Source organism: Benincasa hispida, chromosome 6, assembly GCF_027475165.1.
Source record: "Benincasa hispida cultivar pf3 chromosome 6, pf3_genome.v1.1, whole genome shotgun sequence".
NCBI classification, from domain to species: Eukaryota; Viridiplantae; Streptophyta; class Magnoliopsida; order Cucurbitales; family Cucurbitaceae; genus Benincasa; species Benincasa hispida.
Genome location: NC_143483.1, coordinates 5,547,602 through 5,561,868, shown reverse-complemented (window position 1 = coordinate 5,561,868; position 14,267 = coordinate 5,547,602). Strand labels below are relative to the sequence as shown.

Sequence of the window (14,267 nt, the reverse complement as noted above, 5' to 3'; positions counted from 1 at the left end):
TAATAATTGTTAGGTTGAATGTTTAATTAAGAGATTGAATGTTTTACCAAATTTATACCATTAAATCGTTATTAATCTATCATGATCATAGTTAGGTTAATAGTGAAATTTGACAATTCCTAATGCCTTGTTTCTTAATTTAATTTCATGAGATTAGTTACTAATTAAGTTGCATTAAAATAGGTTATTTTTTAGAGAAATTAGTCTTGAATTAAGTTTCTAGACTTAGGCATAATGTTTATATAGGATTCCATGAATTGGCTAGCATAGATCTAATGAAGTAATTAACATATTCGATACTCTAGAACATTTTTATTCTCATATTTGTAAACAATTCTTCTGTTGTATTTTATTTTGCAAAACCACAAATTCAATTCGATTCTGATTCCTCAGCTAAAATTGACAGAATTTTGAGATAGCAACATAATAACTTGTTAATTTGATCCCTAAGGGCGATATTTGACCTTACAAGTCGTTCTAATATTATAACTTGACCACGTACACTTATGTACAATACGAAATATCTACATCAATGGGGCAGTAGCCAACTCTAAAGAGCCTTGCAGCCACAAACGAGGAAAACATATTGAAAGGAAGTATCACCTGATACGAAAGATTGTGGAATGAAGAGATGTGATCGTCACAAAGATCACTTTGGAGCACAACATTGTTGATCCATTTATGACGCCTCTCTCGACTAAAGTGTTCGAGAGTCATCTGAAGAGTCTAGGTCTGCGAGATATATACATTGTATAATCTAGGGCAAATGGGAGATGTGTAATGGGTTATGGATACCCTAGTTTATTGTATTTATTTACCATTCCTATTGTTTTGGGTTATTGATATTATGTACATCCCACTAACTATAGTTTTTGTTCAAGTGGGAGTTTGTTGGGTTTCATGCCCTAAAACTCGTAGACAGTAAATGTAAATAATGATCGTCATCAATAAAGAGTTATCGATGTTATTTTAATAATTGTTATTGATTATGTTGTATTCGTTTTGTCTTAATAACTCTAAATAAAATAAACTAACATCCTAAGCTGTCTTATAAGTCTTGAACTATATTTGGAGACTTACAGGAATAAATGTTTAAGATACACCATAGAGGGTCTATAGCATAGGGATAAGGTTGGGTACCTTGTCTTGGTGAAACTATATATACGAACCAGTTTTTATTTGATACAAATACAATGATCCAACGCATTCGTGTAGGTGACATGCGAGTGTAGGTATCCTATGCAATGAGTTTGCATAAGACCAGACCATGAAATAGGAACCACTAGATATAAAACCATTGACTAGTTAGGTTTCTATTTCAATAGAATAACTGGGCAACTTAGTCTTAATCCTGAGTCTATTATGAACTTCTGTTCACAAGAGATTGTCCTTTGATTTGTATGGATAAGAGTGGCCAATTCGCGACTTAATAAACCTACCATTTTGGGGATAAGACCGAGTGGGAAGTTGGGAACATAATAATATAAGATGGATTTTACTTTTTCCTGACTTTAGAGTAAGTAGATGAGTGTTCCCTTAAGTGATATCTTTGGGACTTGAACAAAGGGCTCTACCCTCTCACTGGCCCGACAGGGATTTATATTTAATAGTTGGACCATAAACAAGTTGTTCATTAGAGGAACACTGGTACTTAAAAATGTAGAGGTAACTTAGAGTAAAACGATAATTTGACACAGATGGTGCTATGCTTACTCATGAAGGACTAACTTATTGTTATTGATCTATACCGCGGACACAGAAATATATCTGCAGTGAGAAGGGTGTAGTTGTGGGTCTTTAGTAGAGTGTACCCACATTTAACGAATATTGATTAATTTGGTTAATGAGTTTAGCCAATTAATCTCATATCATTGAAGCTTTTGATCTGTGGATCCATGAGGTTTACTTCCTAGCTCGTAAAGGGATTTGAGATAACTATGTCTTGAATAGAGTTTGAAATGTTCAAATTCATTTTGGGAAATAATATAATGTATAATGATACATTATAATATAAAGTTTATATTATGATACATTATAATATAAAGTTTATATTTTAACTAACTTTATAATATAAATTTAATTTTGGATATGATTCAAAATTAATTTATAGAGAATTAAATATTTGAAAGAGTCCAAATATTAAATTAATATGAATTAGATTTATATTAAAAATATACACTAAAATTAATGTGTATTTGATGCACATTAAAACTATAGGTTATGAGAGAAACATAATTGAATATGATTCAAATGTAGGCTACATTAAATATTTGATATTTAATTTGATAATTATCTAATTGAATAATTAATTATTTATTTTATTTAATTAATGTAATTAAATTTGATTTAATTAAATTAATTGAATTAAAATTATAGGTTATTTGAGAGATATTTCATTTAAATATGATTAAATGAAATCATTAATTGAATAAGATTTAATTAATTATTAATTTGTTTTCAACAATAGGAAAATAAACTAAAATATTTACAAATACAGAAAAATTTCACCGTCTTTATGTGATAGACTATGTCTATCTGTTCATGATAGACACGGTAGTAGTCTATCGCAGTCTATGGTAGATAGACTGTGGTATTTTGCTATTATTTATAAATATTTCCAGCAGTTTTGTCATTTAAAATATTTTTTCTTTAATTTATTATTAAATTATTAATTAAAATTATATTATTTGATTTATTAAAAATCAAATTTATAGGAGTTAACAGAAACGTAGGATAGTTCCCGCGTTTCTCTCTCTCCTTTATTCAAAAACCTACAAAATGTTTTCAGAGGGAGACGTTGTTGCAAGTGGTTTTTGCACAGAAGAGTTTTGTACACAAAATTCTCTCTCTAAACTTTTTCCTGCTTCTCATATTCACTTTTGGTTCCCACAAACCTCATACCTCAAGAATTCTCAGAGGATAAGAATTACATTTTTGGTGTTGTTCGTGAAATCCCAATTAGAGAATTGGATCATTGTTCAATTCTATAAAAGTAAGATTTCTTCCCTTTTCTCTGTAATCTTAAAGCATGTTTAACCTAGGGATCAATTCTACAATAGGCTATCCTTTTTTTTTTTTTTTTTTTTGGTCTCTGTGATGTTTCTGGATTCTCCCAGTGTACTGATATTTCAGAATACCTAAATTAATAACGAGTAATGATCCTGTTTTCTTTCGCTGCATTAGGGCTTCCATCCCTACAAAGCTAACTTCTTAAGGTTATGCATCCAAGATGACCTTCCCTTCTCTTGTTTAATGTTGCTATCTAGTGTCATGCCTCAAAGTATGGTTCCAAGCTCCCATCCTTCTCCTAGTATGTACCCAAATGCTCCCATTTTTCTCAAAGCATGCATCCAAGAAGTCTTCCTAGGGCTTCTTGGTGCAACTTTCTTCAAGGTAGTTGTGTCATGCTTTGTTTATGCTTCTCATGTGCCCAAGATAGTGTTCGAATAACCTTCTAGGCGTCTAAAATACCCTTCGATGCGTCCAACATAGTTCCCTTAAGGATTTACTTAACTTGACAAGTTGAATCTACTTATGTATTGTCCAACACTAAACCAAATTCTTCATCCTAGTCAACTGTGTGCCCATAAATCACCTACCATGCATCCGTAGATGTCCAACATATCCTTCCTTCATTTATGTATCCAAGACCAATCTCTTGAGGTCATGTTCCTAAAGTGATCCACCATGCAGTCTAATATAGTGACCTATGCGTCCAGCTCAACCCTAGGTGTCCAGATTGGTCCAACCATGCAACCAAGTAGTTTTTTTCCTTGACCAAAACTTGTGTCACTGCTTCCAAGAAGTATCATAATTTCCCTTGATAAGTATTTCCCTTGTCTATGAGGTTTGAGCTCAACTCACTTCAACTACGCTTCCAACATTAGGATGATGAGTTGAATCTTCTCAACTACACTTTCAACCTTAAGATGGTGAGTTGAATCTTCTCAACTATGCTTTCAACCTTAGGGTGATGAGTTGAATCTTCTCAACTATGCTTCTAATATTAAGTCCTACTCCTTTCCTACTAACACTTAGTCAAATTTCTTCTTCTCCAAATGACTATGCATTCAACCCTTCCCCTTCAATCTTCTTCTACTAACACTTAACCAAATTTTACTCCTCCTTTTCTCCTAGTCCAATGCATGTCCTTCTCCTATCAGCTTTCATAGGTTCAAAGCATAGTTTGAATACTTAGCCAAAATTTTGAATCCAATCTACTACACTTCCAACTTTTGCATCCTAACCTTTTCCTCCCAATACTTAACCCAAATTTTCTCCTTCTTCTCTTCTAGTCCAATGCATACTTCATTCCTAAGTTCAACCGCATGGTCCCAACACTTATAAATTTTTCTAAGTTCCATTGCTTCCTTCAAAGTATAGTTTGAACATTTAGTCAAGTTCTTGCCCTCCAAATTCCAGCATGCGTTCCAATTAAGCATTCTTAACTCCAATGATTGTTAAGTGATCTTTTATACCTAAGTGAAGGGAAAAGAATTTGAGGGCTTACACTTCAGCTCATAGAAAATGACCAAAAAAGCTCATTGAAGGCACAAAATTCATGGTTTTTTTAATAAGTCTATCAGTGATATATTTTATTAGCTATAAACTCCTATCAGTAATAGAAGTCTATCGTTGATAGTCTCCTTTTATAAAATATTATTAGTAATAAAAGTTTATATCATCGATAGACTCCTTTTTTAGATAGACTTCAATAAAAACCACAAGAAAATCACAAGTCCCAAATGAACACATATGACATTAATAAGCTCAATGTTAGAACATCCCTCTTTTATAATTTCAATTCAATTTTTGCTTCTTTTATTTCAACTTGAATTTTTTCTTACTTTTTTGGAGTGACTTCCTACCCTTCACCATGAGATAAAATAGGAGAACTACTATCCCTGATACACTTCTATCACAAATAGAATAAGATTATTATCACTAATATTTATGTTTCATTTATATGATTCTATCAAAAGGAATATAATAATCTATCAGTGATAGTACATTATCATTACTAATAGGTCTCTATCTCTGATGTTTTTGTATCCCTAATATGATTCTATTATTAGAATATAATAATCTATCATTTATAGTATACTATCACTGAAATAGTATATTTGAATCACTAATATGATTCAATCAAGGGATTTAACAATCTATTAACGGTAACACACTATCACTAATAGACTTCTAACACCAATATTTGTGTATCATGATAGACTTTAATGGTATTAGAGGTTATCAATGATAAAAATCTATCGGAATTGACAATCAAAATAGAGAATTAATCATATTTTCTTTTTTACCTGTGCTGTGATAGAAAGTCTACATTCACTATAGACTACCTCCGTTTGTATAATTTTTTAAAATTTTTAATTTTAATGATAACAGAAGTCTAGCCATCAGTGATATAGTTCAATTATAACATAGCATAATTCTATCAATGAGTCACCGTAATAACAAAAGTTTATGATGGATTCGCAATACTCAAACTCATCCCCGCTCCAATAGGCGTCGGCACTGACACCAATAGTTAATACATGTGATTCACTTAAAGTCTAGTTTACAGTTATAGATCCTTTCACTAGTGTTGTTACATTTATCTAGCTTATGCATAATCCTCTTTTTGTGGGCTTTTTTACGTGATTTAAAGGCATAAAACTTTTTCAGCTTGACCCTAAAATTAATGTTTCCTAACTTCGGTAACATTTACAAAATGTACAAAATCTAAACTTGTGACAAGAAAGAATATGTTGATTATCATACAAACACTTCAAATATCGAAGAATTTATGGGGATATGAAATTGAATATACGGACCCTGCATCTAGTTGGTAGACCATCATAAACCAAACATGCGTTTCTTGCTACTAATACTTGTGTATAAGCTAAGACTTCAAACTTTTGCTTTCTTTGTGCCTGTATTTGAAGCTTCGCCTTTACGCTTTATCCCCAAGAAATGCTCAACCTGAAAATAAAACGACCAACTTATATTAAATTAACATGACAATAAAAAATTGAGGTGAAAGAGTCATGAAGTAAAATAAATATAAACAAACAAATGCTAATACAAAGGAGGTGTTTCTGTTTGGTATGCCTAAAAAGTTCAAAAATGAGAAGTTTGGTAACAAGCCAATTGAAAGTTTGAATGACCATATGCTTAGAGTGCGCCAAAATGAAATTCAGATATTAGAGAATGTATCGTTTACTGTTCAGCATGTACGAGTGAAAATGAGATGTTACTACAATCTACACCGATTCAAAAATGGAACATATATTACATCTTCTCAAAAAGGAAAATAATTTGGCATAAATTTGAAATCCATTAGATTTCTCTCTTTTTTTTTTCATTGCAGAAAAAACTACGGAAAGAAGGGGTGGTAAGTATGAGATTCTTTAACGGAATGACAATATAAAAAGAATGAAATGTTTGTGTTTGGTTTAGATTTCACAAAAATGGGATTTGAAAACAGCGTAGGGTAGAGGAGGTAGTTGCTGAAGTTGCAAACATGAATAGAGAAGCAACTGACAAACTTGCCTAATATAATAATAATTGTTACTGGCAAGAAATTAGGCTCTAAATATGTTAGAAACCCTCCCATATTGAATATGTTTCCAATTTATAAATAGCTACCAACTCTAGAGAATTTCTTCCGTAACATAAAAATTCAATAACAAAGAAAATAATAGAAAAGGATAATACAAGAATACTCACTTTTCTGTCACCAAGCATGGGTGTCAAGCCGCCTGGGAGATCCTTTTCAACTGTAGCAAAACCACTTCTTGGATCGCTCGTTTGGCTAGAAACATCGAAGAACCGACAAAATAGTTATAAACTGAATCGGTAAAAACCAAGTTACAAGGAAAAATACTCGTTCAAATGAAAACCAAGCATACCCAGGTTTAACATGGCCGCTGAGAACAAGATAAGGGGTCTTTAATTGTGCTTGAGCTTCCCTCATTCTCTCTACTGATAACGAAGGAGTATCAGCATTCTTCATCTGCTTCAATTTCAACTCTTCTTGGTATTGCTTCATCCGCTTTTCTTGCTTCATTTTTCCAGGTCCCTTGCCATGGAACTTGTGAGAGAGTTGACGAAACGACTCCTTTGGAGTCATCTGGTGCAGTAAAAGGACACAAATGGGAATAAAAATCTCCTTGATTATAAGTATAGGAATATTATCACCATCTACAGACCCATGGAAAGGATAGACCAGTAATTATAGTCAAAATCCATTGAAATAATTGAAGATAAAAATTTAACAACTACAGGCAGAAACCCTACACAATCAGCATAAAGATAAGCATGTAGAATGCCAACAACTCGGAAATGAGAGATCCATATTTAAAACAATTTGAATGTGTTTGTTAATATTGTTTTCTGGTGGAGGGTGCATTTTATTGTTTGAACAAGATATAAAGAAAGGGCGAGCATGACCTAGGTATGGCAATTTGATAACAAACACATTTCCCTAGATGTTATTCTAGACATTTAAAAATAAATCGATTTATTTTAAGTTTCTAACTTAGCACACAGCTCCTCACTATGCTACCAGTAAAAGTTTTATAATAGGTTTGTCACGAAATACACATTCTCAACTTGCAATCATCATCTGTCAATCACCTGGCATACGTCTTCTGTGAAATTAACACTACACTTTAACTACACTTTTGCTACACTTTCTCTATCTCACATGCATATACACCCAGAGCAGGAGAACTAATTCCCAATTCCCCTAAACCCCACTAGAAACAAAAAGTCTACCATGCATCACCAGGAGGCACAATGACTACGCCTCTAATATTAAAACCAGTAAGTGAATATGTGATACAAGTAAACTAAATATGAACGGCATGGCTAGGTAAATTATAGAGTCAAGCTAGCTTACAATTCTCCCAAATTCATCAGTCCTCTCAATGTGGATCTCCTTTTTGTAATCCACCAAAGAAGATAAACGGGATTCCTTTGACTTAGATTCTTTTGGTTCATCTTCATCTACTATACCAACAAGTTTGCTCTTTCTCTTGTCCATGTTTCTGCCACCCCATTCAATGCTTTCCTTCAGAGTTCCTCGCTCTTTAAGCAGCTTCAGTGCACTGGATAATCCCTTTCCAACAGGAACTTCATGGATCGTTTCATCGGGAGCTATTGCCTCGTTTTCCTCAGGAGTGGTTTCTTCTTTGGCAGTATCTTTGACTTCAGTCCATCCACCATCTTTATCCTTAATCTCTTCATGATATTCTTCTTTTGGTACTTCATCATCATCCATAAAGACATCTTCCTCCTCTGGTTTATGAGCATCTGATGGAAAAAACCTAATGTTAATCTTCATGGTTTTCCTCATTTACTTCATTTTTCGAAAACCATATATGCAATGGTAAAGGTTTAAAATGTGACATATCCATTTAGTACAGAAAATAGCACGTCAGAATTTCTGTTTTGCCTAAATCAAGCAACAGCCGTTAAAACTCATATTTAGCAAGCACTTGAAAAGAAAATCCTCTTCGGGATGATAGTGTAATTGAACATCCAAAAAATGGGGCAAGGCAGGAAGCCTGCAAGAACCATTAACAAAGCCCAAAGCCCAATGAGGTGGGGGAGGGGGAAGAGAATAAATACCAACAAGTACCCTGTGTTCAAGATTGATTGAGGGACTTATAAGGGAAGTCAATGTGAACAGTAATACGTGGTACATCAAAAAAAGGACCAAGGAAAATGATACCTTCATCAAGCTGGAGACCCCAGACAAATTCTTCCATTTCTGTAAATACAACCTTATTTTCCTGCAATTCTCCAGCTTTTGTGTTTTGATCATCAGTTGTCTGACTGCTAGTTGTCGCTGTGGCAAGAAGAGCAATGGCTCCTGGTCCGGATGCTGCCTCCTGCCTCTTAAGAGCTAATTTTCTTGCTCTATCCAACGACTTATAGAAATCTTCATCATCATCTGCAATGAGCGTATCGTCGTTGTCCTCTAATCTGACAGAGCTAGTTTGAACTAATTTTAGAGATCTTGATGCCTCATCTGCTTTAGCATAGGCTGACTGATATGCATTATGTCGCATTTCTGCCTCAGATTTCTCTTGTTCCTCTTTTTGTGCTTGCCTTCTAGAACCATTTCGAGAACCAAGGTCTCCAACACCCAATCCAGCAGAAATTGCTTCCGCTTCAAGGGCATCAAGATCTAGCTTTTCCTTCTTTCGGAGGGATTTCTTTTTCCTGGGCTTCTTAAATTTAAGCATCTCATCTTGAGTGTAATAATCATGTGAGACTTTTGTTGATGCATTAAGATCTTCAAAGTGCATGACTGAATTAGATCCCTGTAATCTTCTCCGAAGCTGTCAAAGAGCAAAAAGATTGCGCAAAGAGCTCAAAACGAAGTCAAAGATTAAAGAAGCATCATAACATACTGAACTATTTCCAATCATCATGGGTGGGAAGAACGTAGAATACAATAATAATTACTGGAATGACAGTAGGAAGAAACTCATTAACTCAAAATGGAGAAACAATCATCATGTGTTCAAAGACAAGTTCAAATTACCTCCTCAAGCTTCTTTTCTGCATCATTATTAAAACCTCCTCTTCCATCTAAGGTTAGGCCCTGCAACACAAATTCTAGTCCTTAGAGAATGCTTATGCTCCGATTCTAGAAATGGTTCATGGTAAAGATCATGAATAAGACATCGATGTCCTTATGTAAGTTCATAGAAATAGACAGACAAAAGAAAGAAAAACAGAACACCTCATCTGCAGCTGCTGGATCATCATACTGTGGAAGCATCTTCTTCTCGCCATAATTTTCATCATTAAACCTATAATAGAAAAATGGATCAGAAGTGAGGCAACCTACAGAACAGCTCACAAAGCACTTAACTAAATGACTTACTTGTCATCATAAATGCCGGTTTTCTTTTTTGCTGCTTTATAGGCCATGTCTCTCTGCTTCTGTTCTCCAATTTCGACATTCTCAAGTACATCTACGTCTGAGGCATAAAAATATATAAGTGAACTTTGGCCCAAGAATTAAAGAAAAGAACCAACGTATGTTACCTTCATTAATGTCGCCATCAGCTAAGATATTCTGATCCTTAAGGGTTAAAACAACCGCACCACCTTCTAGTACTTTGTCTATGCCATGGAGTACTTTAACTCCAGCTAGATTATGATTATCTGACAATTGAATACAGAATTAGATAAGCTGCCATTATAGAAACATCAAATAATCTCTCTCTCTCTACCTCTTTTTCACTTCTAGGAATCCTCCCTTGCCTTTTTGAAGCATACATACCTCTTTGGAGCTTTAAAACCACATTAGGTTTTAATTCAGACATGGAAGAAGTAATAAAAAGAAAAGAGAAAGTGCAAGAAAAGAAGGGGGCGAGTAAGAACTCATACTAGTTGTATCTTCTGGTGCAATATCATCATCGCTTACACCTTGATCAATGTTATCCTGAGAAATTTCAAAATGTCACAATTACTATCACATGAGTGTTGTCATTATAAAAGAAGAGACTGCAAATGACTCAGTATTATGCAGTTAACTAACTTGTTCCTCAAAAATCTTTGAGAGCTGCAAGGCTTTCTCTTTTTCAGAAAGTTTCTTTTCCTCAAGTTTACGACTCCTTTTAACCCATGCTAAAACCTCAGATTCTTCAGTTTGCTTCTTTAACCTGTCTTCTTTCATGCTGCATCAAGAATTTCAATGAAATGGAGCTTTTAAGTCAATTGAAGTATCAATTACACAGAAAGTACATTTACATGTAAATTCCCAGTCACAACATAAAGTCAGACGTTCACTTTGTAGGGTGAACAAAACTTTAAACCGCTTATTATGACGAAAGAAGTATCCACAGACCATCATAGCATCTAAGATAATCATATAACCCTATGTCCAAGAGAGCACAGTATGTTTTCAGTAATGTTAAAAAGTTTTTAGTTATGTAACAGTGTTTTCTTTTTATAGGAGGTTATGTAAGAGTATAAAAATCAAGAACTTCTGGGTCCCTTATCTCTAGAATTTGATCCAAGACTAACATGTGCTAGTATTTAATCATGGAAGATGCATGATCTGAATACGTATTTTGGTGTTCCCATCACAATATTTTTTTTGGCAATCACAGTCTCTTCTTGATTAACCTCATCTGAGTTTTCCATAGGAATCCTTGGTGAGGGTTTGCATCAATTATTTTACCATTTATTTTCTTTTCAAATAACTACCTATGGCCATCTTTTCAAGATGATGTTGGTCCAGCTAAAATGTGTAGAAGGAAGTAAAAGCCTTGGTCATCAACATTATTTGTTAACAAATAAGCAAGCAATGTAACTATATCACTAAAATTTTCCAAGTTAAGGCTAAAATTTCTCTAAATAGAATAAAATACAGATCAAACACAATTCCATTGATTCAAGTTTAATCTACCGAAGGAAAATCTTATGATCAGATTATAATGAGATAAAGCAAAACTGAGTGCAATCTACATGGTCAAAATCTGCTTGAACACACTTCATTGTTCATTAATACCTATCCATGCACTTGATATTCAAATATATTTACACAAAATAACATATATATAGAAAGTAAAGGGTGAATATCTACTCACTTCCGAATGCGCTCCTCAAGCATAGTCGAAGACGCATGAGCTCCAACTTTCAACCCGTCAAAATTTTCTTCACCTCCCAAATCCTGGACCATGTTCCCTTGATCAACATCTCTGTTCCTGTTATTATCACCATCACTTTCTACCATATAATCCTTACCCTCATCTGCAATCCAACCAATTCTTTCCTCATCAATTTTGCTGCCAATTCCTTCTTTATCTTGTGATTTCTCCTTGCTTTGATCTGTTTTCCTATCATCTTCCAAAATTCTCTCTTTTCCTCTGTCCTTGTCAATGTTCCTATAGCTTTCCTTGTCCTCTTGATCTCTGTGTTTCTCTCTCCCCTTCTCCCTTTCATTTTCATTTGATCGGTCCTTGTCCTTGTCCTTCTTCTTCCTATCCCTATCCCTATCCCTATCCCTGTCTCTGTCTCTCTCCTTTCCCTTCTCTTTGTCTTGTCCTCGAACATTGTCCTTCTCCAGCTCTCTTTCCCTCTCACGCTCTCTATCCTTTCCTCGATCTTTTCTATCTCTCTCTCTCTCATATTCTTTCTCCTTGTAAATCTCTCTGTCATAATCTTTGTCTTTAACTTTGCTACCCCTGCTCCTTTCTTTCTCATGCTCATCTCTATCTTCCTTCCTCTTCTCCCGACTACGAACTCGATCCCTTTCTGAATCCTTTGCCTCTTTCTCCTTTTCTTTCGATGCATCATCACTAGATCTCTTAGATCGTTCTCGATCTTTACTTCTATGGTCTTTTTCCTCCCCTCGACTACTCTTTCGATGATCCTCACTCCGATGTTTACTTGACTTTTCTCCTCCACTATAACCAAAGTCATCATGTCCTCCTTCCCCACGCTCTCTTGCCCAAGCGATATCTGGACCATTTCTTTCATCAGGTGCGGATGACCGTTCCCCATCCATCTGCAAATATTTAATAGTTTGCCTCTAAATTTCCATTAACACCTAAAAAGTATAAATTAAACCAGAAAGATATAGACCGAAGAGAAAATTGGAGCAAACTATATCAACAACCAAAGCTAAATTTTAGAACACATTGAGCATTAGTTAAAAACATTGAATATGTGATACTAGTAGGGGCAGTCTTCATAGCAAACAATGACGGAACGGTGGGCATAGAAAATTACATATGAAGCAGAGATGAGAGGAAAAATAATGTAGCTAGTTGTTCTGTTTTTAGATTGTATGTACGGGGTTAACGTTTATGTTTTATCCTTTCCCTCTACTGTACTGTAAATGTTCTAGTATTTAGAGGTTATCCTCGGTTAAAGGGTAAAGATGGGTTAGTTTCTCTCTATTCTTCTAATTTTTATTTGAAGTATTCTTTGAAGTTGAGATGTATACTATTTCTGATAAAATTGAGAAGTACGTAGGAGGGGTAATTGTCACTATACTGGACTAACTAGGATATGCAACATGCAATAATGAGGTCCCACAATCTATCATGTACAAATTGGTTGGCAAACCCAAAAGCTCGATCAAACTCTCCCCAACATTCCATTAGTAAAGCCACTTACCTCAAAATTAAATCCCACTATTAACAGAATAATTCTCCTTTGGCTTACCCAATCTCATCCTAAAGCATACACTTAAATTAGTATCAAAATTTACGACCTAAACACATACTGTAGTTTCACTCCAAAAAACCTTAAAGAATTTGCCCAAGCTATCTTAGATCCAAAACTGCTCTAAACCTATAACACGATCCAAACCTCAGCATAATGAAATTTCAGAGATTAAAGCCCAATTTACAATATTAACTTCGATACTTACTGGAAATTCCCCAAAACGTAAACTTTTTCCGGACAGCACGCTAAAATCCTCCAAATCCTGAATTTAAAGTCAAAATAGCATGCGTAAGTCGAAATGGAGCCAAAAGAATCGTGGGTAATGAAAACAACCAAAGGATAAACAGCCCACCTCCACACGGCACTATTGCTGGAAAACCAAGCCCCAAGAACCCACTATTTTCTAATCACTGTCAAACGGCGCTTGGGCAACGACGGAGAACTGTGCGCAAGTGAGGGAGAAATTGAGAGGAAGAAGATATCAGGAAAAAAAGAGAGAGAGGGAGGAAGAACCAAAAGAGATGGAGAGAGAGAAAGAAATCACCCACTCACCGGCGTGACGCGGCAGCAGGCGGAGAAGGGCGGAGCCGCGGCGGATTGAAACAAAGAGGAGGAGTGCGGCGTCGGAGATGGGGCGTGAGAAAAGTATGGAAACTGGACAGATGGGGACCTGCGCTCGTGATGGGAAAAGAAAACCCGAGAGCAAGCAAAACCGGAGTAATTTGGATTAATTGCTCATCCGTTTTAAAAGTCTAAAATGGCAAATCATCCCATTTTTGGGAAAAAAAAATATCAAATACTCTTTTACGGATGTCATGATCACGTGAAGTTAAATTATTGTCCTTTTTTCTTTGTTCTCTTCTTCTCCAATGCGAGAAATCTTCCTCTATACATCATTTTCTTCTTCTCCAGCTTCTTCTCCTCTATATGTCTTCTTCTTCTCCAACACGATAAGTCCATACGAGCAACTCCGATGTGAGCAAGAGACGAGAGAGAGGATTGATTTTGTGAGTGATGAAACAAAGAGAGAGCAAGATGAGCCAGAGCAAGAGACATAATGATTTGTGAGTAAAATA

General features: G+C 35.0%; 1 protein-coding gene across 1 annotated transcript; it reads right to left on the bottom strand.

The window, feature by feature from the left end:
- Positions 1 to 5,723: 5,723 nt before the first annotated feature.
- DOT2 (SART-1 family) lies at positions 5,724 to 13,918 on the bottom strand. The gene is made up of 14 exons (XM_039034098.2): positions 13,744 to 13,918; positions 13,397 to 13,453; positions 11,607 to 12,526; positions 10,553 to 10,691; positions 10,402 to 10,456; positions 10,057 to 10,176; positions 9,893 to 9,989; positions 9,749 to 9,818; positions 9,548 to 9,607; positions 8,729 to 9,341; positions 7,895 to 8,307; positions 6,903 to 7,123; positions 6,721 to 6,805; positions 5,724 to 5,973 (listed from the first exon to the last, which is right to left on the bottom strand). The coding sequence occupies exons 3-14, from the start codon at positions 12,524 to 12,526 to the stop codon at positions 5,902 to 5,904; spliced, it is 2,865 nt and encodes a 954-aa protein (XP_038890026.2). The 5' UTR covers positions 13,397 to 13,453; positions 13,744 to 13,918; the 3' UTR covers positions 5,724 to 5,901.
- Between the last annotated feature and the right edge of the window lie 349 nt (positions 13,919 to 14,267).